General features: G+C 49.7%; 1 protein-coding gene across 2 annotated transcripts; it reads left to right on the forward strand.

Annotated features, from left to right (window-relative positions):
• The first annotated feature begins 1,698 nt into the window (after positions 1-1,698).
• RUSC1 (RUN and SH3 domain containing 1) lies at positions 1,699-26,146 on the forward strand. 2 transcript variants are annotated; one of them, XM_061605874.1, is made up of 11 exons: positions 1,699-1,813; positions 8,723-10,490; positions 13,684-14,205; positions 15,340-15,438; positions 17,586-17,662; positions 19,687-19,861; positions 20,846-20,951; positions 21,769-21,815; positions 22,656-23,565; positions 24,358-24,486; positions 25,451-26,146. In XM_061605874.1, exons 2-11 carry the CDS (start codon positions 8,867-8,869, stop codon positions 25,617-25,619), a joined length of 3,858 nt encoding a protein of 1,285 aa, XP_061461858.1. In that variant the 5' UTR covers positions 1,699-1,813; positions 8,723-8,866; the 3' UTR covers positions 25,620-26,146. The 2 variants fall into 2 exon arrangements, with proteins under 2 accessions (XP_061461858.1, XP_061461859.1); XM_061605875.1 differs by lacking the exon at positions 13,684-14,205.
• The last annotated feature ends 430 nt before the right edge of the window (positions 26,147-26,576 follow it).

The following is a 26,576-nucleotide window of genomic DNA, read 5'->3' on the forward strand; positions in this document are numbered from 1 at the left end:
GCTTTCAAGTCAACTTATGGCTACCCTATGAATCTTTTTTGGATATATATTCATAGGGTTTTCATGGTAAGAGGCATTCAGAGGTGGTTTCCCATTGCCTTCCTCTAAGCCGACCACCCGGTATTCCCGGGTGATCTCCCATCCAAGTATGAACCAGGCCTGACCCTGCTTAGCTTCCAAGATCAGGCGTGTTCAGGGTAGTATGGCCGTCGGCAAACACCATTAAAGAGTAAAATAAAAAGAATAAAATAAAATGAAAACATATTTCAATGAAATAGGTTTTAAAAACAATTGCATACCCTCACACCTTGTCATTTCAAGGACGCAGTTCTGTTGTTGATGCTTCCAACACTGCAAAGAGATGTCCATGATTTGAACCTTGGGTCAGCTTTGGGATAAAAACAAAGCCCTCTCCTTCCCTCGCCCTGCGGAAGAAGATTTGAACTAAAAGTTGGGTTAAAATATCATGGAGGATACGGCTATCAATGGCTGCTTGTCACTGTCACTATGTTCTACCTCCATTGTCGGAGGCAGTGTGCCAGTTGCCAGGAATCACAAGTGGGGAAAATTGCTGTTGCACTCATATCCTGAGGTCCGGCTTCCCACTGAAGCATCTGACTGGCCACCGCGAGAACAGGAGGCTGGACTAGATGGGCCTTTAGAAATATTTCTAATATTCAAATATTTAGAAATGTTAGAAATATCCAACTGCAAGGCTCTTGTTACATTCTTAGGGGTGAAGGAGGGCTGTTGATTTCACGCCTTGCTTGTTGGCTTCCTGGTGGAATCTGATTGGCCACTCTGAGAACAGGATGCTGGCCTTGATGGGCCATTGGACTGATGCAGCAGCCAGGCTCTTCTGATGGTCTTATGTTCAGGAGAACTGTCCTAACAGCAAAAGCTATTAACTGTGGAACAGGAAGCAGCAGATTGGTGCTGTACTTCAGGGGTTAGGGAAACGGTGGATCCACACACTCCCCTCAATATTGCCAGACTCCACAACTTGCCTCTGCCCCAGCAAGCATAGCCAATGGTCTGGGATGATAGGAGTTGTCGTTCAGCAACATCTGGAGGGCCAAAGGTGCCCCACACCTCTAATAAGACTTTCCTGGAACTGTGACCCAGTCATTTTATGAAATATTAACTGTATAATTGTAAAAAAAACGGTTTTGTTTTATTTATTTATTTTAAAAATTTGCAGATGGTTTTGTTTTCACTTTTATTTATTTATTTAAATGTATTTCTACAGTGCCCTCTCATAAAAATACAGTAAGATGGTAAGCATCATAAAAACAAACATTAACATAAACCATCAGACATTTAGAATGAAAACCTTTAGGAGTGTAGCCAACTAAATCCTACTCCACTGGAATTAATGGCTCTAAGTTCGCCACGCCCATTAATTCCAGCGGGTCCACTCTTGAATAGAAATAACATTGGCTAGGACCTTTAGTATTTGTGTTTTCGTTTATTTTAGGCTTGTGCACCGCTTTGATGGCCCTCGGGCCCCGAAGCGGTTTATCCATTGTGTAAAATTAATAAATGACGCGCTGGGCATTGCGGGTCGGACTAGATGACCTCTCGGACCCCCTCCCCGGCCGCCGCCTCTGCCAACTTTTAGGATGGTTCTCCAGCCCAACGCGGCACGGCAAAGGTTAAGGGCGGGAGGCGAGGCATTTTGATGGACGTTAGCTCCTCCCACTCGGACTTGAGTGAGCTCAACCGAGAGGCTGCCTTAAGCCGCAGCAGCGTTATAGCGCTTGGGCTGGGCTACACCAAACGCTGCAGCAGACAGACCCTGGAGAGACGGCAGGTGAGTCCCCTTGGCGTTGGAGATGCAGCTGCAGGGAGGAGGAGGGGAGGGTTTGTGGATGGATGGATGGATGGATGGGGGGCGAGCGCGCAGAGGAGAGGGAAAAATCATGTTAGCATGGAGAGTTGCATATTCCTCCCTCCTGACCCCCTCCCTTTCCAGAAACCTGCAGTGCCCCATATATAGGATGGGCATATGCAATGCCGCTTCGGGTGCAAAACGCACCCCCCCTGCTGTTTTAGAGACCTGTACCCACCTTCACTGCAGGGGACTCTGCTTTGGGACTTTTATTAAATCCTATAAATGTTCTTAACCCTAATAAATGGGGGGTCTCTCTTTTCCTGCCTGAAGCTCTCCTGCCTCTTATTATTATGATTTAATTCTTTATTATTATTATTATCATGCTCTCCTAGTTGTTATTTTGAAGCACTTTATGGCCAGGAAACAGACACAAAACAATGGTATACCTAAAAAAACAGTTTAAACAACTGCAGAGGTAATATGAATGGCCAAACCGTGCCCTTGATTTCCCCCTCCCCGTGCTGCCTCTTATTTCTGGGATGGGGTGTGGGGTGTGTGGCACCCCCACTTTTCTCAACCCCCCACCCTTTACAAGGTGCCCATGCAGTGCCCCTCCCATTTTCTCCCTGACTTGTTTTCCCCAACAGCAGACACACACTTTTTTATCCTCTTCGGTTCAAGGAGGGTTGGCACCCGCTGCTGATCTCAGCCAGTGAGCCGGCCGGCCGGCTGGCCAGAACACCCTCACCTTGCCTCTGCAGTGATTTGGCTCTTTGCCTACAGAAGGGCTGGGCCCAGAGGCTGTGAGGATGGAAGGGCGGGAGTCCAGGACAACACTGAGCTCACCTCTCTCTCTCTCTCTCTGGGGATGCCATGGGACATTTCATCTCTTGAGCAATGAGGAGACAAGACAGGTCTGTCGCCAGCCTAAAATTTCCAGGAGGGGGGTGGCCCCCCAAAAGCACTCTTTCTGTGATAAATTTATTTACTTTTCATAGAAAAAAATGGGGGATAGACTCAATTTAGGGGGCACCCCCCCTCCCACTTACAGGCCTGGGAGTGGGGTTGGCGTTCTTTGCTTCCCTAAGGGATGATTTAAGGTGCATGGTGGAAGCAGTTCAAAGTGCCAGGGCTGGGTTCAAATCCAGGGCTGTAGCTCAGAGTGTCTGCATTGCATGCAGGTTCCGTCCCTGGCAACTCCAGTTAGGGCTGGGAGAGACCTGTCTGAAACTCTGGACAGCCGCTGCCAGTCAGTGCAGATGGTATGCAGCTAGATATTCTGATTCTGTGAAAGCGGGCTTCCTATGTGCCCCCCTTCCCCGATTGCCAGGCTCACAAGGTTGCCTCGGACTAGTAACTTTCTAATCTACCTCCCTGGTTGGCTATCCCTGGCCTAGATAATCTTCCAGGTTTTATGATTCTGCCATCCCAGTGTGACTTAGGAACACAGGAAGTTGCGTCATACCGAGACAGACTGTTGGCCCATCGAGCTCAATATTTTTTACACTGACTGGCAGCAGCCCTGCTTGATTTCAGACGGGTGTCTCCTCAGCCTTACCTGGAGATGGTATTGGGGATTGAACCTGGGACCTTTTACATATGCAGATGTTCTGCCACTTGAATTGCTGCAATATTGCACGCTCCCCCAAAGGTCCCCCCCTCGCTCACGTGCACGCACGCACACAGGCTTCCATATGGCACAATTGCCCATAGCACCAGCTTGACCAACCTCTAAAGAAATGGAGAGAGCTGCCTTATACTGAATCTGACCACTGGTCCATCTACCTCAGTGTTGTCTACACTGACTGGCAGCTGCTCTCCCAGGTCTCAGGCGGGAGTCTCTCCCAGCCCTACCTGGCGATGCCATTGGTGATTGAACCGGGGACCTATGTGTAAGGCAGGTGCTCTAACCCTAAGCTTATATACAGACATAATAAGGTTAGATTTATTTAGGCAAAGCAAGTCCGGCAATGTCCTGGTGTCTGTGATTATCCCTTCACCCTAAATCTTAAACTAGAACCTTGTGGAGCCGCCCAGTGAAGCTGAATGTCAGAATATTCGGGAGAGGTGAAACGGAGTCCGTCTGTCCACAGCCCAGAGTTGCCCTCTGGGATTGGCTCCCGCAAGAGGTGGTGGAGGCCACCGATGTGGATGGCTTGAAAGGGCCTTCAGACAAATCCATGGAGGACAGTGAGGCTGTCAGTGGCTACTAGTCAGGATGGCCATATGCTACCTCCAGGTTAGCGCCTCTGAACCCCAGTTGCTGCGGGGAGAGTCACTGTGGCGTTCAGGTCCTGCTTGCGGGCTTCCCCTAAGGGGCATCTGGTTGGCCGCTGTGAGGACAGGAGGCCGCACTAGCATGTGACTTTTGGCCTGATCCAGCTGATGCCGGCTGCAAGCGAAAGCCTGTCAGGTCTGCAGTCCGTCTGGATGTTAAATATAAATGTTTTGATTTCCTTCTTACCAGTTTTGTGTCAACAGGCCTGCCGTGTCCTTGAAGACCTAGTATTTCTTTTTCTTTCCTTTTTGCAGGAGGATATTATGAGATAGAGGACAGTGGCTGAGCGGGGTGGGGTGGGGGTGGAGAGGAAAAAGATGGGAGGGGGCACCCCACCAGGTGCGCCCCTGTTGTCATGAGAACTTAATTCCTTCTCCTGAATTATGGATGGTTAGCGAACAGTGAGAGGATGGATGCAAAAACCCATCTTTCCCATTGTCTGCCATGCCACAGGGGACCAGGGCTCAGTCTAGAGGAGTTTGTTACCCCACTGCACCCCACCTCCATGCAGGGTACGTCTCCTGGAGCGTTTGCTTTGGCAGCACATATGCTGAGAAAAAGCGGCAGCTAAACAGAATCTTCATACTTAGAGGCGAGGGAGGGCTGTTTCCATTCCGCCCCACTTGTGAGCTTTCTCGTCATTGGCTGTTATTGGAGTCAGGCTGCTGTGTTAGGCAGGCCACTGGTCCAGCCCAGCAGGGGCTGTTCTTAGGTTCCTAGGATTGGTCTATTAAGTATTATTCGCCAGGAGAGTGAATAAAGTTGCCCTGTTCACTCTCCCTCTGAAAAGCAGATGCAAAGGAGGGCTGTTGGCTGCACGCCCGGTTTGTGGGCTTTGCAGAGTTATCTGACTGGCCGTTGTTGGAAATGGGATGGTGGGCTAGACGGACTCTTGATCTGATCCAGGAGGGCTCTTGTCATTCACCCCAGTGCCTTCGTGCTCATTGGCCAGAACTCTGGAGCATGGGAGAAAGATTTAGTCTTGTTATTTTGAAATATGAATTGCATTGATACATCGAGATCACCATACGCACATTTTGTGCAAATCTGATTTGTTTGTTTTTTGGGGATGCATTTTCTCTGTTTTATATTTAAGTGCCCACCTTACGTTCTGGGGAGGTGCTGAGAACTCTCTGTTGGAAATTTGCCTCTCAAAAGCACACTTGCCAGAGTTCCCCAGGGGAGAGGACGTGGCTCTTGAAACCCATCTGTGATGAACATGGATGCGTGTTAATTCCAACACACTCGGCTCTAGTTCATTACAATGAAACAAAAGTGGGGAACCTGAGATGTTGTTGGACTCAAACTCCCATCAGTCTTAGCATCCAGCATGGCTAGTAGTCAAGCACGACGTGAGTTGTGGCCCTTCAGATGTTGATGAGCTCCCAAGTTTCCTAGTTTTTGTGCAACAAAAGAATTCAAGAAGAGCCCTGCTAGATCAGACCCAGTGCAGGCCCATTTAGTCCAGGATCCAGTTTCCCACAGTGGCCAATCAGATGCCTTCAGGAACGCCACAGCGAGGGTGTTAAGGCAACAGCCCTGCCCTTTTGCTTCCCCCAGCATTGGGGGCTCAGAAGCATACAGCCTCTAAACACAGAGGGTCGTATCCAACTACGCCCTGAAACCAATAAACCTAAGCCAGTCATGGCCATTAACTTCAGTGGGTCTATTCTGAATAGAACTAGCATTGGATGCATCCTAATGGTTCCCTTTATCTGTCATGCCTAATACCCATCAGTGCACATATCCTCTCGTACAAGTATGTCTAATCATTTTTAAAGGCATATCTATGTAGGACTTCCTCCTCCTCCAATATTTTTTTTTATCACCACCACATCTTGTGACGATGAGTTCCATAAGGTAACTGTGGCAATGGGTCATTCAATATCTATCAAGAGACCCAGGAATCCTCCATGGATTTGTCTGAATCGGGATGGGAAAACCTGTGGTCCTTCAAGTGTTGTCGGACTACAACTCATAAGAATATCGGAAGAGACCAGCTGGTGGATCAGGCCAAGGGCCCACCTAGTCCAGCATCCTGTTCTCACAGTGGCCAACCAGAAGCCCCAAAGGGAAGCTCTCAAGCAGGACCTGAGTGCCACAGCAACTGTCCCCTCCGGCGGTTTTCAGCAACTGGTCTATGGAGGCTGAGCACCGCCATCATGGCTAGTAGCCATTAATACTACAAAGAAAGGGGGGGGGGAAATCCCAAAACACTGAGAGGAAATTTATTTCTTAGGAAAGTCCAGCATGTTTCAGCCTCTAGTATACTGGGCCTTCATCAGAGGCTTAATGTACTGTATTAATGTAGTGCATTGTCTTCTTTATAGCCTCAGCTTTTGGGGATATCCCTCCCTTTCTTCGTGGTTCTTTGGATGCTGGCCATTTTTTGTTTCTAGTAGCCATTGAGAGCCTTTTGTTGTTGTTATGTGCCTTCAAGTTGATTACGACTTACGGCAACCCTAAGAATCAGCATCTGTCGTGACCCACCCTGTTCAGATCTTGTAAGGTCAGGTCTGTGGCTTCCTTTATGGAATCAATCCATCTCTTGTTTGGCCTTCCTCTGTTTCTCCCAGCATTATGGTCTTTTCTAGTGAATCACATCTTCTCATGATGTGTCCAAAGTAGGATAACCTCAGTTTCATCATTTTTGCTTCTAGTGACGGTTCTGTTTTAATTTGTTCTCACACCCAATCATTGGTCTTTTTCACTGTCCATGGTATGCACAAAGCTCTCCTCCAGCACCACATGTCAAAGGAGTTGATTTTTCTCTTATCCACTTTTTTCACTGTCCAACTTTCACATCCATACAGAGATCGGGAATACCACAGTCTGAATGATCTTGACTTTGGTGTTCTTTGCTTTTGAGGACCTTCTCTAGTTCTCTCATAGCTGCCCTCCCCAGTCTGAGCCTTCTTCTGATTTGTCTAATCAGGTCATTCCAAGGATGTTTTTTCCTTGGACTACTTGAAGATTGCAGAGGGTCTTGGCGAACCACTTAGTGATTTTTCTGCCTGTTGCAGCAGTTGTAACGTGCAGTGACAGGTGCTGCACCTTTTTTAATTGCATTTTTATTTCTCCCATTTGTTTTATTCCATTACAGTTTCCATCCCATAGAATTCAAATGGTAATGCAATGAACGTAAGGAATGAAAGAGGCCATGTGGACATGCTGCGGACCACCTTGAATGAAGCTCGCAGACCACTGTTGGCCCGCAGGCCACTGTTTGGGAACTTCTGGTCTAACCCTCTTTTAAAGCCATCCAAGTGGGTGGCCATCCCTGTCTCCTGTGGGAGTAAATTCCAAAGATTAACTATGCTCTGCGTGAAGAAGCCCTTTCCTTTTGTCTGCCCTGAGTATCTCCTATCCTGCCTAATTATTAGCCGCTCAATAACTGGCGGGTTACAGGTTTCTTTACCCCCTGCTTAGAAAGCGTCTGCTCACTGGTCCTACCCCAAAAGTTTCCAAATATGCATCCCCAAACCAATCCTTTCTGGCTTTTTAACCCTCTGCCACCCAGTCCCCTATCGCTTGTGTCAAATAATTTTCTTTTTCCACCTGCTGTTGGCTGGACAGAGCACCAGCCATGTTTGTTCAAGAAAAATTATGTGCTGCCCTTTAATATTAAAATATTCTCAGGGTGGCTAGCTGATTGGTTTCTGGGCCCAATGCTCACATTAGAGTCTGAAGTCCTAAATCATTCTGTAATTTAGAGAGTGCCTCCTTCCCTATAGACCCTTTCAAGTGTTAAGATCAGCCCTCTTGGTAGTTCAAACATTTGGGGTGATGGTGGCCCAGGAGAAGGCATTATCCATGGCAGCCCCTAAGCTGTGGAATTCCCTCCCCACATCTGGCACCTTCATAGTATGGCTTCTTTCTGTGTTTGCTGAAGATGCGCCTCTTTACTCTGCCCTTTGACAACTGAGACGTATATTTTTCGGACCCACTCTGTGCTTGGGACTCTTAATTTGTTTTAAACTGTTTTTAATACAGTATTTTTAAATTGCTGTAACCCACCGTGAGACTTTATGGTGAATGGTGGGTAAGAAATTGAACCAGTATTATCTTTATTTTATTTGTTAGCTGCCTCCTCCCTTATGGTCTCTAGGCGACCTACAAGTCTTTTTGATAATATGCAATATAAAACAAATTTTATTTTTTTCTTTATTTCTTATTTGATTTATATCCCGCCCTTCCTCCCAGCAGGAGCCCAGAGTGGCAAAATGCAGAATATACAAAATCTAAAGGAGCAGTGATGAAATCAATGATAAGTCTATATGATAAACACAAACCCACTTTTATATCGGTTGTGGGGTAACTTTTGACCCTCCAGATGTTGCTGAACTAGAACTCCCTAGGAAAACAGGAAGCTGCCTTATAAGGTTGCAGAGAGGGGGTCTTTTCACAGCCTCATCTGGGGTTGCCTGGGATTGAACCTGTGACCTTCTGAACGGAAGGCAGATGCTCTACCACTGAGCTACATGGCCCTCTTCCTAAACTCCCATCATCCTGTTGGCCATGCTTGCTGGGGCTGATGGGAGTTGCAGTCCAGCAACATCTGGAGAGCCCACCCCTGCTTTATATGATGATGCGCTCTCTTCATTTTCCAGATTTTTCCTTCGACTGGCTTACACTCAGAAGCTGGTTCGGCCTTTCACAGGGAACTGGATATATACTTAAAGCCCTCCGGTGAGATCCTTGCACAGCTGACGGGCTTGAGCGCTGCCTGTTTTCCCCGTTCGCTTTCTGGGACCATGCAGTCTCCGAAGAAAAGCTTGATCTGCAACCTGAACCATGTCCACCTGCAACATGTCTCCTTGGGGCTCCACCTGTCTCGCCACCCAGAGCTTCAGGAGGAGGCCAACAGCTTGGCTCCGCTGAGAGACCATGCAGCTTGCCAGGATTGCGGTGGGCACGGCGACAACGCCACCGAGCTGGTGGATGCCAATTCCAACAACCCGTCCTTGCCGTGCCGATGTTGTGATGCTCACCCTGTGCATACCGATCTCAAACGAGGCCTCCAGGCTCAGCCTCTCTCGCCCAACTACTCAGTTCTGAAACGTGAGGAAGAGGAGGAGGAGGAAGAGGAGGAAGAGGAGGCGGGTTCCCCATCGGAGCCGGCCTCCTCATCTGTTAGTAGCTGCTCGGATATCAGCCTGGATGACTCCCCGGTCTCGGTCTACTGCAAAGAGTTCCCGGCAGAGGAGGCTCAAAGCCCTGACAGTCAGCCCAACATCATCCCCCTGGAAGACTCTCATCCTGCTCTCCCCCTGCCTGACTGCAAAGAGAGAAGCCTGAACCTCAACATCCCAATCAGTGAGCGTCCCCCGTCCCATGTCTGGGACAGCCCCGATAGCCTGTGCAGCAGCACCTCGTTGCAGTCCTCATCTGATGCGGCTTCTCCTTGCTCACAAAGCCCTCTTGAGTCTTCCCTCCCTGGTTCCTGCAGAGCTCCCCTGCCTGTACCACCCCCCACCCGTCCCTGCAGGGCACCCCCAGCTGTGCCGGTCCTGAAAATAGGCCCAGGACTGGATTCAAACTGCAACGCCCTCCCAGCCAGGGAAGCCAAGTCTGGAAAGCTCCCCCTGGGGCAAGGGGATGTTAACTTCAACCGGCCAGCTCCACCGAGGCCTGGCGCTACAAGTGTGCCTCCGCCAGTACCCCCCAGGACCAAGAGGGGACTTCAGGGGTTGAGGCGATACGAAACAGGGAAGCAGGCTCCAGCGGCAGCCCTGCTAGCACCGTCTCACCTGCTGCTCTGCCACAGTGACCCGCAAGGCGAGGCTGCCCAGAAGAACATCACTTCCTTCCATGAGTTGGCCCAGAAACGGAAGAAGGTAACGGCTGCCCCCCTCCTGCCACAGACGAGGAAGGACCAAAGCGACTGGCTGATAATCTTCTCCCCTGACACCGAGTTGCCCCCGTTTAACGACCTCACAGGTGGGGCTGCCCCCTGCCAGGAGACAGCTGGGGCCATGAGTTCGGAGCTGGCAAAGCCCGTGGGCTGCCTCCAAAGAGGGGTGACCACATTCAAAGAGTTGCGCTACCTCAAGCAAAAGGGCCAAGTGTCCACAAAGGTAGGTGCCCCAACGCCTTGGCAGGATTCCGGGAAAGGGGTGCCCGACGGCAACACTGCTCTGGAGACTGACCTGGAGCCACCACCACATGGGCCCTTCAGGAACCCGAAGGAAATCCCGCCTCGGAGGAGGAAGTCCCGCCCTGGGCTGCAGCCCATTGTGGAGGGGGGCTTCGAAGAAGGAGACGATGGAGGGGTGGCGCCGAAGGAGTCCGATCGAAGCATAGAGGGCCCATCCAATGGGAGGAGGGACCCCTGGATGCCGGGGAAAGAGGCAAGAGGAGATAGGCGTTTTGCGGAGGGTAAGACTTGAATGATCTCCCCGGCTGTGGAGGGTTAGCCTTGGGAAGCAGCAGGTGGGTGAGCCTGATGCCTAGAAGCCAGGTCACATCTGCACCATCCATTTAAACCACTATCATGCCTGGAGAACTGAAAGTAGTTTTAAAGAGGCATTGCTGTTCATGACTGGGGTGCTCATACATGTTACAAGTGTACCACCTGTCGCAGAGCTTGGAAAAGTTACTTTTTTGAACTACAACTCCCATCAGCCCCAGCCAGCATGGCCACTGTTGGGCTGATGGGAGTTGTAGTTCAAAAAAGTAACTTTTCCAAGCTCTGCGACCTGTGTACAAACAGTTGAGGCGTACAAAGCAACAAGCGTACACTCCAGCTGCCTATGCACCATAACGTTAAAGCCCGTAGCTTCCTGCAAAGGATCCTGGGAAGGGTAGATTTCCGCCCTTGTCAAGCTCTGGCCCTCAGCATTTATTTATTTATTTATTTAATTAAGCTTATATACCGCCCGACTAGCAACAGCTCTCTGGGCGGTGAACATTAAAAATACAATAAAAATAACACAAAACTGTACAGTCTAAAATGTTTTGAGTTTTGTGTTTTAAAGGTATTGTGTGTGCATGTAGCCTCTTTCACTCAAACACTCGGACATAAAGGGGCAGCTGGTACCTGTGTGCGGCGGCATGTCTGAGGAACAAACCTGGCCTGCATACTTATTCCACTTTTATGGCTGTTTGAGCAGGCGTTGCTTGAAGAACCGGGCAAAGCTTTTTGTTTCAAGACAGGCCTGGAAAAGTGAAAAATGACCCCCCCACACACTGTCTCGCACTAGCCTCTAACACCTTGAATCACACTGCCTGGCCAAATAAAGGAAGAAAGGATTTGCTCTGATTGGTTACCTTGGTTGTCGATCAGATCTGGGGGAACGTCTCCCACCCCCTGCTGTCTTCCTTCCTTGGTTTACACACACACACAGAGTCAGCTCTGCTGTCTACAGGAAGAAGCAGGAAGAGGGTTATACGCTTCTCTTTCGCCTTCCCGTCCTGCCACCTTTCCAGAGCTTTTTCTTTCTTTCCTGCAAGCAAATTGGATCCTTGTATAGGCCCTCTTCCCTCCCCTTTTAAAAAAACACCCGAGGGGTGAATTGGGGACCAGTCGTGACTTAGAAACAGCTGCCTTTCCTGGCTCGAAGAAGCGTTTATTTATTTTTTTTAAGGTAACGTGACCTGTACGACGTACATTGCGGCAATGTTGCACTTTGGCTATTTTAGATTCCAGACTTAATAGTCTTCTGGGGATGGGGATGCTCTCTTTAGATAGTAATGGGTATTACTTAATTCTTGCAAGCCAGCCTTGATGCATTGAGGGGGGAGGGCGTCTGTTCATTCTGACGAAGCGGCCTTATACTGAGTCAGACTGTCGGTCTGTCTAGCTCCATATTATTTGCACTGATAGGCAGCAGCTCACCAGGGTTTCAAATGAGATCCCCAGGAGGGATGGGGGAAAAATTTGATTCCGTTTTCATTTACAGAGCAGTTTATCAAATTTGCACTTTCAGGAACAATATGAGGACTAAAAGACAGCAATCCTTCAAAATTTGCACTTCCCTGAATTTTGCAATGCGGTTCTGCAGCCAGTGTTTACAAAAATGCATATATGGGGGGGGGGAACCTGTATAAAAATGAATGTATTAGTGAAAATAACGTATGAAAATGCATTATGAGTAGAAATTGCTTGCAAAAATATGTATAACAGTTAAAACTGCAAACAAAATATGTGTTTGTTAAGAGAAATTTGGACTAAAATGCTGAAGTATTTTCATGAGGGTTATTTATTTATTTATTTTTTAAATGCAAATTGCTACCGAAATGTGGAGAACTGAGTTCAAGATTGGGAAAATGAGAAATGGAGAGAACCGGAACTGACAGATCCTTGATCTTAGGAGCCATCATGCAAAATCTGGTTACGATTTATTTCTGTATTTATTGTATTTATATACCGCCCCATAGTCGAAGCTCTCTGGGCGGTTTACAGTAACTACGATATCTTAAGAAGTGTCCAAATGCATAGCGAACAAACAGCTTTCCAAAATGTAGATGTACCTCATTAGCACTACTGCTTTTAACTACTCTCCTAAAGTCAAAGATGGCGCCGTACAAACACCCCACAGAAGGGAGTTCCAGGATCTCTGTGCCAAGAAGGCCTAGACATATGTTAAAGATGTGCTGCCCCCTCAGTCACAACCTTCGATCAAGCCCTGCAGTGTTTCTAGTGTAAAAATTCATGTGAGGTGCACTTCTTGTAGAAGATATCACACTTCTCACACCAAGCTTTGCCTTGTGAGGTTATGAACCTTAAATGATTGTATATCTATTAGGTAATACAGGTTCCCCTCGGTAGTTGGTGAGTAATCCTAAATCCTAAACTCGCTTACTAAAAGAGTAAGCCCCATTTGACAGAGTGGGACTTAACCTCTAAGAAAACATGCATAGGATTGCTCGGGGAATTGGTTTATGTACCGCTCCCTGGCAGGGCTCTAAGGCAAACCAGCAGCAGGGTTTCTCCTGTGGAAATAGAGTGCCGGTGACCCTCCAAACGTTGTTAGACTCCAACTCCCATCATGCCCCCAGCCACCGTGGTGGTTCGGGGGAGTCCAGTGGCATCCAAAAGGCTACAAAGTCCCCCGGAGGAGGGCCTTTGCGTTCCTGACTGATGATGACACGCAGCTTCCAAGCGGCCTGGGTGAGCGTGGGTTTCTTCCAGTGCTGGTGGTCCTCAGAGCAAATCCACGGAAAGGAATGGACGTGACCCACTTAGGCCCACTGATGCTCTAAGACGGAGTTGGATCCCACCCTGTCTGTTCGATTGGTTTTGTTTTGCACGACTCATGCTCATTTTTGCTTGTTGTCTGCTCTGTGACGTCTGGAATTAACACTCTCTTTTCCTGTTCTCTTCCCCTCCTTTCCCCTGCCCCAACCCCCCCTTCCTCCTTCTGGGTTCCCCACCTGGACCCCTTCCTTTCCACACCCATCCCGCTGGTCTGTCTCGGTCTGTTGCCTCTCTCTGTGCCTTCCACTCATTTCTCTCCCGATTCTTCCACATCACATACTTCCACCCATCTCTCTCTAACCCTCCCTGCACTCTTCCCTCGCTCCGCGATGGCTTCCCACTCTTCTCCGGCCCCTTGCCCTCCTCCCGCAGCCGGCTGCGCTCGCTCCTCCTGGCCTCAGAATTTGCCCTTACCACCCTTCCTGGCCCATTTCTCGGTGGCGGACAGCCAGGGCGCGGCCTCCTCGCACCCCTCTCTCTGCCCTGGCTTGAAGAGTGTGGAGCTGACCTCCCCTGACCCTCCGGGCCCGGCCTTCTGCCCCAGGCTCAAGACCCTGTCTTGTGAGGAGGTCTGCCTCCTGGCTGGCCGGCAGGGACAGATTTTGGGCACGCTGTCGCCCGAGCAGCTGCTCCCCCTCCGCCTCTCCCCCATTGGGGCCTACTCCCCACCTGCCAGGAGTGCCTTTCCTTTCCTGGAGAGCCCTGACCTGGCTGTTCTCCTTTCGCCGCTTTTCCCCCGCAGCCGAACCTTTCCTGCCTTAGTTTTCCCCTCCCGCCAGGTGCCCAAGCTGCCGTGTGGAGCCCGTGGCCCCCTTGACAGCAAGGCTGGAGCAGGGCCCAGGAGAGTGTCCTGGGACGGTATGGGAAGCAAGGAGCCGGGACCTCCCAAGCAACGTAAGCCGCCTCTTCCCCTCAGCCGCCCTCTTCCTTCTTCCACCTCCCTGCCTCGGTTGCTATTCCCCAAACCATCCTCGAGGAATTAAATCGGGCCTGACTGGACCAGAGAAAAGGCCAGAATCCTGTTTCAGGGAAGAATTTTTGGTAGATACATATTGCGGCCGAATGCAGAAGTAACTGAACTGGTCTGTTCAGAGTGGTAGTTGAAAGAAATGTAAGGTTTATTCCTACCAAGAGGTGAAGTCATACATGCTGAAGCAGCCATGTGGCTTCCACTCAGGGAGCCTTGACTAACTGCGTAGAAAGACCTGGAAGGGGAGGAGCAAAGCCTGTAAAAGCAACAAATGCTCTAGAGGAGGAATCAGCTGAGGGAAGAATAGATTGCCTTTCTGTCTATCACATACACACACACCCAGTTCAGGTCACTTGTAACATGCTTTGGTGCTTTACCCCCAACAAAGTCCTCAGAGAAGGCATGAAAGCAAACCTCCCCCTCTCTCTCTCCTGCTCCCATTTTTTGTCATAACAGCAATTAGTGGAGGCTCCATAAGGCCTAGATTTATCTTCTCCATGAATTTCTCATATCTTTTTTTTAAGCTGTCTAAGCTAGTGGTCATCGCTGCATCTTGCAGCAGTGAGTCTCACAAGTTCCTTATGTACTGAGTGAAGAAATGTTAATGCCCCATCCCCAAGGTCTGCATCTGAGGTCTTGCTTGTGTGCCTGCTGGCAAAATCAGTTAGGTTGGCCAATACACGAGATGGGGCCCTGCCGGTGGTGGCTGCACGGTTGTGCAACTTCAGTGGACGTTTGCTTGGCCCCTTCACTTCTGGCATTCAAGGAGGCTTAAAAAACTTATATTTTGTTTATTTACTATTGCCTTTCCTTAAGGGAATTCAGATGTTCTAATTCGGTTTCTCTCAGGCGTCATTTCTGTCGAGATCCACTCGGTGTGTCATACCCTGCCTGTTCTGTTGTTTAGTTTTGCTTTTAATTTATTTCTAACTTGGAGTCACTTGGCCCTGAAAAGCAGCTAATCACTGGAATAAATAAAATAGCCTGGTGTCCGCAGAGAAGCCAGCCAGCTTCCTTACCTCCATATGTTAACGTCCCTTCTCTTCTGTCTTGTCCAGTGAGACATTCTCAGTCCTTTGCTGGGGTCCTGAATGCCAGCCATCTGAGGAGGGCTGATACTGATCGATTCACTGCCCAACTTCGAGAGGAAAAGAAAGGTACATTGTTGTTGTTGCTGCTGCATTTTCTTCTTGTTTATTATTATTATTGTTGTTGTTGTTATTAATATTATTATTATTATTATTATTATTATTATTATTAGTAGTAGTAGTAGTAGCTGGTATAGCACAGTGGGGAGGAGACCATGGTGGCTAGGAGTCCAAAGGCTGTGAGTTCAAATCCCCGCTCGTGCCTCCTGGGCGTCAAGGGCCAGCTAAAGATCACTCCACAGTGAGTGGCTCAGGGGTGACGTGCCCTGCCACCTGTGCAGCCATGGGCAAGCTGCAGAGCCCCAAGGAGCCCAGTTGCCCCCCAGCTGGCAGCTGCAGACAAGGCAGGGGCTGGCTTGTGCAGCTGTGACAAGCTGAGCCAGCCGGGGAGGACTAGCCTCAGAGGGGGGCCATGGGAAACCCCCTCTGAATACCGCTTACCATGAACACCATAAGTCTGGATCAACTTGAAGGCAGTCCATTTCCATTTCCCATTATTATTATTATTATTATTCAGCCCTGGGCTCCTTTGGGAAGAAGGGTGGGATATAAATCTAATAAAACAAAAATAAAAGAAATATTGTTACCATTAATGGTCATATATCACCATCATCACCCCGGGCTCCTCTGGGAATATAAATAATGTAACTAAAAATGAACTCTCTCCACCTGTGATTCCCAGCAACTGGCATTCTGAGGCACGCGGCCTCCAACAGTGGGGGAAGAACTTAGCCATTGTGGCTCGTGGCCATCCTCTTTTAAAGCCATCCCAGTTGGTGGCCATCGCTGCCTCTTGTGGGAGCAAATTCCGTAGTTTCACTGTGTCGCGTGTGAAGAAGTCCTTCCTTTTGTCTGCCCTGAATCTTCCAGCATTCGGCTTCATCGGACGTCCATGAGTTTCTCATGCTGTGGGAGTGGGAGGAAACCTTTTCTCTCTCCGCTTTCTCCATGCCGTGCTTAACTTTATACACCTCTGCTACGTCTCCCCTGACTTGTCTTTGCTCTAAACTGAAAGACAAACACCAAATGTTGTTGACTTTCCTCATGGGGGAAAGACTGCTCCATCCCCTTGGTCATTCCAGAACCTGAAGCTTGCCTTCTCGATTCTTGTCTGTGCCTTCTAGAGATTTCCGAGCGAGGGAGATGTTGAGTCTGGAAACGTCAAGGCCAGGGGTGGAGTGGGATGGGGAGACATGTTGGAGGGAGGAAGATGGTGGGGGGCGGAGGAAGAGAGAGAGACTTGGAGCCATCTAAATGCCTTTCATATCTGGGAATGCTTCCCAACTCCCATCCGGGCCTTGTTCGTTCCCATGGTGACCGATGCCTCTCCTTGCATCTTTCATTCTTGACAACCTGAAGGGGGGCCAAAGAGATGAGGGTCTCCATGGAAACGTGTTGGCATTCACAGGGAACCCCAGGAAGATTTAAGAGAGAGGCAAGGAGGGTCTCTTTCACCCCCCCTCGCAACTCCTCACCCATCTATGCCTCCATGATGGGGTAGTCCCCCCCGAAAAACCATAACTTCCACACACCCCATTTTCATTTCATAATAAAAAAATAAGTTTCTGGCATTTGTAGAACCTGAGATGTGAGGCAAAATGTGCAGACACTGTTCTTCTCACTATTCACCCATCTCTACCCCCTGCGTTATTCTTCAGAGTTACCAGAGTTTGTTTACTTGGACCCCACCCTTTATCCAAAAAGTTCAAGGCAATGGGATTTTTCTCAATTTCCCCTCATTTTTAATTTCACAACAAGCCTCTCAGGTAGGTTAGAGTGAGAGAGAATGATGGGCTCCAAGTCATTTCAGTAGGAAGAAGGAGCAGGGCCTTATTTTCAGTGGCACCTCTCCTGTGAAAGGCTTTCCTCCTAGACGTCCCAGCCCTCACCACCAGGCGGCACTGCAAGGATGATGGAGGGGGCTTATTCCAGGACCAGAGGTAGCACTGAACACTACACTACTTAAGGGTAGTAGCAGTATGGCCACCCTGAAGGTTTTGCAGGTGCACACAGTATTGAAAGCAGGATCACCCCAATACCATAATGAGCGCAAATAGTCATGAATGCACAACAGAAAGGACGTCTGGACGCACCCTGTGCTTCCAGGGCACAAACAAAGCAGCCACTCAGCCTGTCTCGTCTCTGCTTCTTTGCAGCTTTGCTTGCGGCAGTCAGTTCCTCGGTGGACAAGATTGTAGCCCATTTCAGCACCGCTAGGAACCTCGTTCAGAAGGTATGCTTTGTAGTGATGTCACATTATATACCGTGGTGGCTGGTGCCCATTGAGGACTGGTGGCACGGAAGGCAGGGAGCCCAGCAGGAGGTAGAGCCAGAGCCAATGACAGGTAGAGAGGCAACGAATTCTGCTTTTGTCCCCACCCTCCTCCTCCTCCTCCTCCTCCTCCTCCTGCTGCTGCTGCTGCTCCTCCTCCTCCTGCTGCTCCTCCTGCTGCTGCTGCTCCTCCTCCTGCTCCTCCTCCTCCTCCTCCTGCTGCTCCTCCTCCTGCTGCTGCTGCTGCTCCTCCTTCTCCTGCTGCTCCTCCTGCTGCTCCTCCTCCTCCTGCTGCTGCTCCTCCTCCTCCTGCTCCTCCTCCTGCTGCTGCTGCTCCTCCTCCTCCTGCTCCTCCTCCTGCTCCTCCTCTCTGCTGAGTTCTGCAAGGGGCAACACAGATTAAGAAAGAGTCCACCCCCTGGACTGGTTGTAAGTAAGAAGGCAGGCAGGTCGGGGCTGGCTGCAGGCAGACTGAGGGCTGGTGGGGTGGTGCCCCTTTCGCCCTAATAAAGCAGCTTCCACTCATTTTAGATTCTTTCCTTCCTCCAAGAAGCTCAAGGCAGTGTGGAAACAGCTCTTTCACTGCCCCATCCTTATTTATCCTCCTAACTGGTGACAGCCTCAGGTTTTAGAGGGTGAGTGCCCCTCTCCTGTTCTGAGTAAACATGTATAGGCTCGCCTTGCAAGAGTCTTGGGGCACCTTAGAAGACTCGTACTTTCACGATGGCATAATGTGGATTAGAGGCCACATCTCCTAGTAGAGCCTCCTTTATTGCCAGCCTTGCTTTGGCTTCTGCTGTTGCAGTTTGAACCTTAGATTGACCCTCTTGAGGACCAGAAACTTGCTTTTTGGGGGGAAAGCAGGCACCACCACCGTCACCTGGATCAGCATGAGCAGCAGGTGGCTAAGCAAGCTGTTTACAATGGTGGAGAGGAGGAGCAGGTCCACTGGGACTCTTGGCAGTGTGGCCCCACCTGGGGTGCGAGCCCTCGGCAGATGCCCAACCATGCCAACCCTTGACGCCGGCTCCTCTCATACCAATTCTGTGAGGTAGGCGAGGAGCGTGTGGGTGTGACTGAACCAAGTTCACCCAGTGAAATTCTTGGCTGGTTAAGGATTTGAACATGGGCCTCCATAGGTCTAGTCTCCTCCACCTCCAGTGGTGCAATGACTCCCTTCCAGAGAGCTGTTTATACACTCAGGAAGCACATGCACCCAAAACCAGAATGGATTGGGGGAGCCAATCCAGCTGCTGTTGGACTCCAGCTCCCATCAGCCCCAGCCAGCCTTGCCAAGGGCCAGGGATGATGCGAGTTAGAGGCCAAGAGCATCTGGAGGGCCGCAAGTTCTCCACCTGTATTGTAAACATTCACAACACCCTAGAAGGTCAATTCCCAATTGTACGCAAGGGGCTCTACTCTCCCTGTGAAGAAGCACCACCACCCCATGGCCTTTTCCTGGAGATTTTGGCCTTCGCTCTGTTTTGCAGCAACTGGGTGGCCTCTCTATCCGGCCCTTGGAACATTCCCCAGGACACACCCCTCACTCGCCCTGCTTTGCATCCGGAGCGTTTTTGCCTGGCTGATCAGAGTTTTTACCTTGAACTCTGATCGTGCTCTTGCTTGCCAGGCTCGAAGACAGAGAGGAGTGTGTGTGTGTGTGTGTAAGCTAGCCTACTCTGCCCACTTTTGTCCCTGGCCCTGCCTATCACTGCCATGTGGCCCTTGAAAGGTTTCCCAGAAGGGAAGGCGGCCCTCGGACTGCAAATGATTCCCCACCCCTGATGTTAAGCATAGAAAGGTGGGTGTTCCTGAGTGCATGTGCTTCCTGTGTGTATAAACAGCTCTCTGGAAGTGAGCCATTGCACTACTGGAGGTGGAGGAGACTAATTAAGAAAACACTAATTTCCAATTAGCAAGGAGAGGGGGTTGTTTGCCCTTTCCAGCCTGCCAGTAACTGACACAGCTGCTTCCTTCCTGCACAGACCCAGCTGGGAGACAGCCGACTGAGCCCAGACGTGGGCTACTTAGTCCTGAGTACCCTGTGCCCCGCACTCTGTGCCCTGGTGGGTGATGGCCTGAAGCCTTTTCAGAAAGATTTCATCACGGGCCAGAGGCCTAGTTCACCCTGGAGCGTAGTGGAAGCCTCAGCCAAGCCAGGTAGGTGGCATTAGATGGATAAATACATCTTGATTCTGCACGCCCCCCAAAAGTTCCATTTTACAGACTGTGCAAGTTCACAACAATCTTATCCTATTTTATTCTACCCCATTTTATTGCATGTTATTCTTCTGTAGATTAGGATAATCTTCTGTTTTATGTCTCTAATTTATGCTGGTCATTGGTTGTAACAATAAAGATTTGATTTGATTTTTGAGACTCGAACTCACTAGGATAAGTTTGTTTCATAAATTGTGCCTTCCTGGCTGTTCAGCTGATTGCCACTAAGAGCACTAAATAATAATAATAATAATAATAACAATAATAAATGTACCGCTTAATTGTGAAAGTGGCTTCCAAGAGGTTTGCAAGTATAAAACCAATTGCAACAAATGTCAAGCACATATCATTAAAATACACAACAAAACAATTTCATCCAAACATTAAAATTAAACATCCGCAATTAAAATGTACAATAAAAACAAGCCCATTAAAACAGCATGAGAATTGAAAAGAGCGAAAGCAATTTAAAGCAATTAAAACAGGAGGTGCAAGTCAGGAGATTAGAGGAAGGCATAAACTGGTGTGTCTTCAAGAGCCGGCAGAATAACAGAGGTGAGAGGCTCAGGCAGGCTCTTGGTGACTGATCATGCTCCTAGTCCATAAGGATTTCATGAGGCTGGCAAGCAGTGGTGGCTGGTGGCTCCGTGTCACTGGCGCAGTGGAATCTGCTCCGGGTTTTAGTCCAAACTTTCAAGGAGCTGTACAAGGTGCTTCAGCGGATTCCACTGCAGGCAAGGCGAGAGGTGCAGGCAGGCTCTTGTGGTGACTACTCATGCTCCTAGTCCATAAGGCTGGCAAGGACCTGAAAGGCCTTGTTTATTCCTCTTGATGCTTCCATGTTTTGGGGGGACTGGGATGTGGAGTGAAGTGCGGAGGCTTTGGAGACTTCTGTTGGCCTTTCTACCTGTGCTTCTTGTCCAGGGCCGCACGCTCGGTCCCTGAGCGCACTCTACTGGCGGGTATCTCGGCTGGCGCCACTCCGTAGCAACCGACAACGCTTCCACGCTTTTATCCTGGGCCTCCTGAAGTGAGTAGAGAGCGGCCACGAGAAAGACTGGGGCCATGGTAGGGGACTGGGGCCACGTGAAAGACTGGGGCTCACTGGTGGGGGCCCTGCTTTGCACGCAGACGGGCCTTGGTTCAATCCCCAAAGGCATCTGCAGGTGGGACTAGGAATGTCCTCTGTCTGAAATCCTGGAGAGCTGCTGCCAGTCAGTGTAGACAATACTGAGCTAGGTGGACCCTATGGCCTGACTCAGTGTTAAGGCAGTTCCCAATGCTCCTGTTTAAAACCAGCCCTTTGTTCAAACACTGGCTGCTGCTGCTGGTGGCGCCATGGCAGTGGGTTTTAGTCCAAACTTTCAAGGAGCGTCAGCACCTTGGACAGCTCCTTGAAAGTTCAGACCAACACCCAACACTCCGCTGCCATGGAGTCACCAGCTGCCACTGATTCAGAACCACGAGGACTGGAATCTTACTTTATTTTTAAGGGAAGGGCCGTAACTCAGCTGCAGAGTGTCTGCCTTGCATGCAAAATGGAAATGGACTGCCTTCAAGTCGATCCCGACTTACGGCGTCCCTCTGAATAGGGTTTTCGTGGTAAGGGGTATTCAGAGGGGGTTTCCCATTGCCTTCCTCTGAGGCTGAGAGGCAGTGACTGGCCCAAGGTCACCCAGGGAGCTGCATGGCCAATTTCAATCCCTGCCATCTTCTTGGAGGGATGGGAAAGACTCCTTGCCTGAAATCTTGGAGAAACCCTGAGTTAGAAGGACCAAAAGTCTGGCAGTTTTTTATGTTCCTATGTTCAGTTCTAAAACCTTCTGTCTGGTTCTCTTCCCCTGTAGCATGAAGCAGCTTGAACAGTGGTTTGCCAACCTGCAACGGAACTCGGGTAAATTTGGGGCATTCCACATTTTCATTTAACACCTACACTTTGGAACTCCCTGAAACTAGGCAGGTGCCTTCGTATTACTGTTTTTGGCACCTGCTAGAAACTTTACCCAGACGTGTAACTCTGATATGTATTTAAATATGTAATTTTATTTTCCAATGTATATTTGGGGGATTTATTTTGAAAGTTTGTAGGTTAACTTGCTTTGAACATCTGATTTTTATCAGTAATTGTAATGTACATTATATATTTTACGTAAACCGCTTAGAGGTTGGGATAATTAAGCACTGTATGAATCCTGTTCAATAAATATTAAGTAAAATATATATTTGTTGGGGGAAATCCAAGGTAGTATCTGTCCTTACACTCTTAGGAGTTCTTTGATTTATGTATCGGATATACGTTTAATTCTTAAGTTAAAGTTTAATTTTTGATTGTTTGTAACTTGATATTCAACTGGTGTAGTATTATGCTTTTATCATTTGTATAATCAGATATTTTGATTGAGGTAACCTTTTTCTTTTTATTCATGTGATGTCATATCTGCTAATTCTATTTTCTTTCACTAAAATATAGTAAACTTAGGGGGGGAAATAAGTAAAATAATATGTTGACATCCATAAGGGCTAGAAACTTGGGGTGAGGGAGGTTTAAATGGCAATGGATTCTTGGGAAGCTTCATTCCGCTCCTTGATGCCACATCATATGCTTCCCCACCTCCCACCCCACCCCTCCCCACCCCACCCCATGCTTCTGCAAAATTGTGGAATGTCTTGGCTTAAGACATCTGCTTCTCTGTATGCATCTCTGACCTGTTTGTGCCATCTCCCACCTCCACAGAACTGATCTCGGCACTGTACTTGCCCACCGCCTTCCTGGTGCTCAGCCAAAGTTTTTGTCGCCGCTGGGCTGAAGAGTTCCTCCTGCTGCTCCAACCCCTATCCATGCTAACCTTCCAGCTGGACCTTCTGTTTGAGCACCAGCACTTGCCCCTCGACAGCCAGCCTTCGCCCCAGCAAGCAATTGTGCCGACAGAGCCGCCCACCGGTTCCCGTAAGGCCCGTGGGCCTAGCCAGCCAGATATACCGACATGCCAGGCTCCTCTTGCCAGGCTGGCGGAAGGTCCCGTAGCCCAGTCGAGCCCACTCCTCGAGCCCCAAAGTGGCATCCCTCTGCACCAGAGGCTGCGGCAGTGGGGCGATCGGCTTGGCCACACCTTGCTCGGCAATGAGGCCTCTCCGAAACTGGAGCCGTGCACCAAAGGTGACCAGCCGGAGACTGAAGACAAGCAGCGGAGCTGGTGGGAGCAGCTAAGTCGAGCCTCGGGGGTCTATGCCAGCACCTCGAAAGAAGAGGGCTTCCCTTGTGCACACTGGGCCAAGCTGCGGGTGGGTCTGGGAGAAGCCGTAGAGGCGGCCCGCAATGGGGCGGGGGAAGCTCATGCGAGCTGCGACATACTCCCCCAAACACCCAGCCCTGGCAAAAGCGGCTCATCAGGGAGCCCAGCACAGGCCCCTGCCTATGAGATGGGGGACTCACCCGACGGTGGCGCCACAGAGAAGCCAGAGACGACCATAGCCAGCGCTGGAGAAGCCTGCCCGGCTGATGTCCAGGACATGGCCGAGAAACTTCATTCTGGGCATAGCACTGGAAGCAGGAAGGGGAAATGGTTAGGGTGGCTCTTTGGAGCAAACTACCCAGTAGCCCCTGGAAGTGCCAAGGAGTCTGATTCTAATCTGCCCAGATCCAGGTAAGTGTATGGGAGAAGTGGGAGACCCCAGACCAAGGGGCCAAATGCGGCCCTCCAAGTCTGTCTGTCTAGTTCTTGGGATTCTCCCCCCCCCTCCATGGCACGCCCCTCATTGGCCCTGCTCAGCACCCTTTTTTTGGCTGGAGGGTAGAGAGGGGTGTGTGTGAGCATGTGTAGAAATAAGCATACTGTACAAAAGGTAAAATTCACATCCATTGCTTTTTTCCTCCAGCCTCACCCACCGCTGGCATGTGGCCCCCGGAAGGTTGCCCTGAAGGGAATGTGGCCCTCGGGCTGAAAAAAGGTCCCCCACCCCTTAGTTAAAAGGATTGGTTAGCAAGTGATGGGAAGATATCTCTTGCTCTGAACATGGAGAGAGCTGCTGCTTGTCAGTACTAGATGCTGCCAGGGAAATAGCAAGGCAAGATATTCCCATCATCCTCTGCTTCCAAAATTGTGGGGGCATTGGATGGCCATTGTCAGCAGAATGCTGAGTTAGACAGACTTGGGCCCTGCACCTCCTTGGCACACCTTTAAATTCTGTATCCTGGCAGATCTCCCCATTAATGGAAGAAGCAAAGATAACTCCCACCCTGACAAAAAAAAAGAAAAAAATCGAATCCAGGTCTTTTGAGGCCTAAAATTAGGACGCCTGCCGCTCCGCAGTCCAATCAAAACCAAGCATTCAACTTGCAGCTGATATTTCTGAAATGTCCCTGTAATTAAAAATTACAAGTGTGTGCCCCCTCCCCTAATTTTCTTGTTGTGGTTTATATATTCCTTTCCCATCAGGCGCCCATCAAGCTGGCTGCCCCCCACCATGAATGTCCTTGCTCTGGTGATGAAGGTGGTGCCAGCAGAGAAGAGCTGGCCAGAGGAATCTTGGGAAGAGGGCCCACCAAACCCACAGCAGCCTTACAGGTGAGCTGGTCTCTTTCTCTATGCCAAGATGGAAGGAACTTAGCAACTTATCAGCAGGGACCACAACAGAATGTTACAGTGTGGGTTGCTTCAGTTCAGGTTTTCAGGCACTTCATTCTGTTTCCCTTCCCTCTTTGGGTTTTCCATCTCCCCACTCCACCCCTAGAGATGTGAAAGCCCAGGGGGGGAAATGGAAACATTGCGGAAAAACATTTTTTTCCGTTTTAATCTTCCTGAAATTTTCTGGTTTTTTTCCCAGCCTTCACATTAGCCACCCTTTTAGTCAGTATTCTGTGGCTGCTGAACATGCTCATTAGTGATTGGGCTTTGAGCAGGGAGGTGTCTCCTCTTTAGGGATTTTGTTTTTCTAAAGATACGTATTTTTTTCTCCTGCAAAACCTTGGGGTTTCCCTGAACCTGTCGATCTTTTCCTCTTGTGCGGGGCTGGCACCATATTGGCTGCTTAAGCAACAGTACTTATAAAAACCTAGGAAGCTGCTTTATACTGAGTCAGGCCATTGGTTCACCCAGTTCAGTAATGCCAGCACTGACTGGTAGCAGCTCGCCAGGGTTTCAGATAGAGGACGTTCCCAGCCCTACCTGGAGACTGTGGAGATAGGACCTGAGATCTTCTGCAGGCAAAGCAGTTGAGAGTTTACCACCGGGCCACTTCCCTTCTCCTAAAGCACTGCTGTTGGACCCCAGGGGTTGACAGACTACAGCTCCCATCATCCCTGACCATTGACCATGCTGTCTGGCGATGATGGGAGTTGTACTCCGACAATGTCTGGGGACCCAAGGTTGATGAACAATTCCCTAAAAGATAGAATCATAGAATCATGGAATAGTAGAGTTGGAAGGGGCCTATAAGGCCATCAAATCCAACCTCCTGATGCTCGCTTTGAAAGAAGTGCTCACTCCTGCACCTCCCAAGGGCTCACGGCTCGCTTTGTGTTGGCCCCAGGGCTGTGCGCGCACTTTGCGACCACGCCGGGAGCCGGGATGATCACCTGAGCTTCCGCAAAGGCGACGTCCTGCGGGTCCTGGACACCATCAACGAGGACTGGATCCAGTGTTGCCGTGGAGACTGCAGAGGCCTCGTCCCCGTCGGGTACACCTCTCTCATCCTGTGAACTGTGCCTTGTGGAGCGTGCGAGGATGCTGCGGTTGTGGGGGAAGGGGGCTGCAAAAGGAAAATGCACCCCACTGCCTTCATATCCACACACACGTTTATACTTACACACACACTGTTAAAGACGTTTCAACAAAATAATGCAAACGCCAAGTGAGGGGTGTGTTGTGAGTGCTGTCGACCGCCCTGGACTCCATGCCGGTCGTCTTCGTGAGCCCCAGAACTGGTGCCTCGGTCCACCTGGCTGTGGGTTTGTCACGGAGCAGTTTCTGCGGGGGGGGGGGCAGGTTCAGCCCCCCGGCCTGACAGTTTCCTTCTTTCAGCTCTCCTTTTGCGGTGGCGCTTGATTGCCTCGCGCCTGACTTGGCCAACGCAACCCCCCCTCTCCCTCCCCCAGCTCACACACTTTATAGCCACTTGTGTTTGCTGCTTTCTATGCTTGTGTACCCCCCCATGCCAAAATATTGTTCTCTCTCTTTCTCATGTGTATATTGCATATATCTGTGTAGATATACATATATATATATATTTCACCTTTTCTGCTGCTTCTGTCTTGCGCCACTGAACATTGTACCCCCCAAAGCGCTGTAGGCCCATGCTGTATCTTTAAAGCGGTTATATGCTGCTTTCAACAGCCATGATTCCCCCCCCCAAAAAAAAAATTCTGGGAAATGTAGTTTGTGAAGGGTGCTGAGAGTTGCAAGGAGGCCCCCTCTTCCCCTCACCAAGTGGTAATTCCCAGAGTTCCCTGGGAAGAAGGATTGACTGTGAAACCACTCTGGGAATTATAGCTGTGTCTGTCTGTTAACAGCTCTCAGCGCCCTCACCAAACTACAGTTCCCAGGATAGTTTGGAGAAAAGCCTTGACTGTTTTAAAGTGGGATCATACTGGTTTAAATGTATAGTGCACATGGGGCCTGAATCATGGCCCAACTGGAATGCTTGTTCCTAGGGCATG

This window comes from Rhineura floridana, chromosome 22 (assembly GCF_030035675.1).
Source record: "Rhineura floridana isolate rRhiFlo1 chromosome 22, rRhiFlo1.hap2, whole genome shotgun sequence".
NCBI lineage: Eukaryota > Metazoa > Chordata > Lepidosauria > Squamata > Rhineuridae > Rhineura > Rhineura floridana.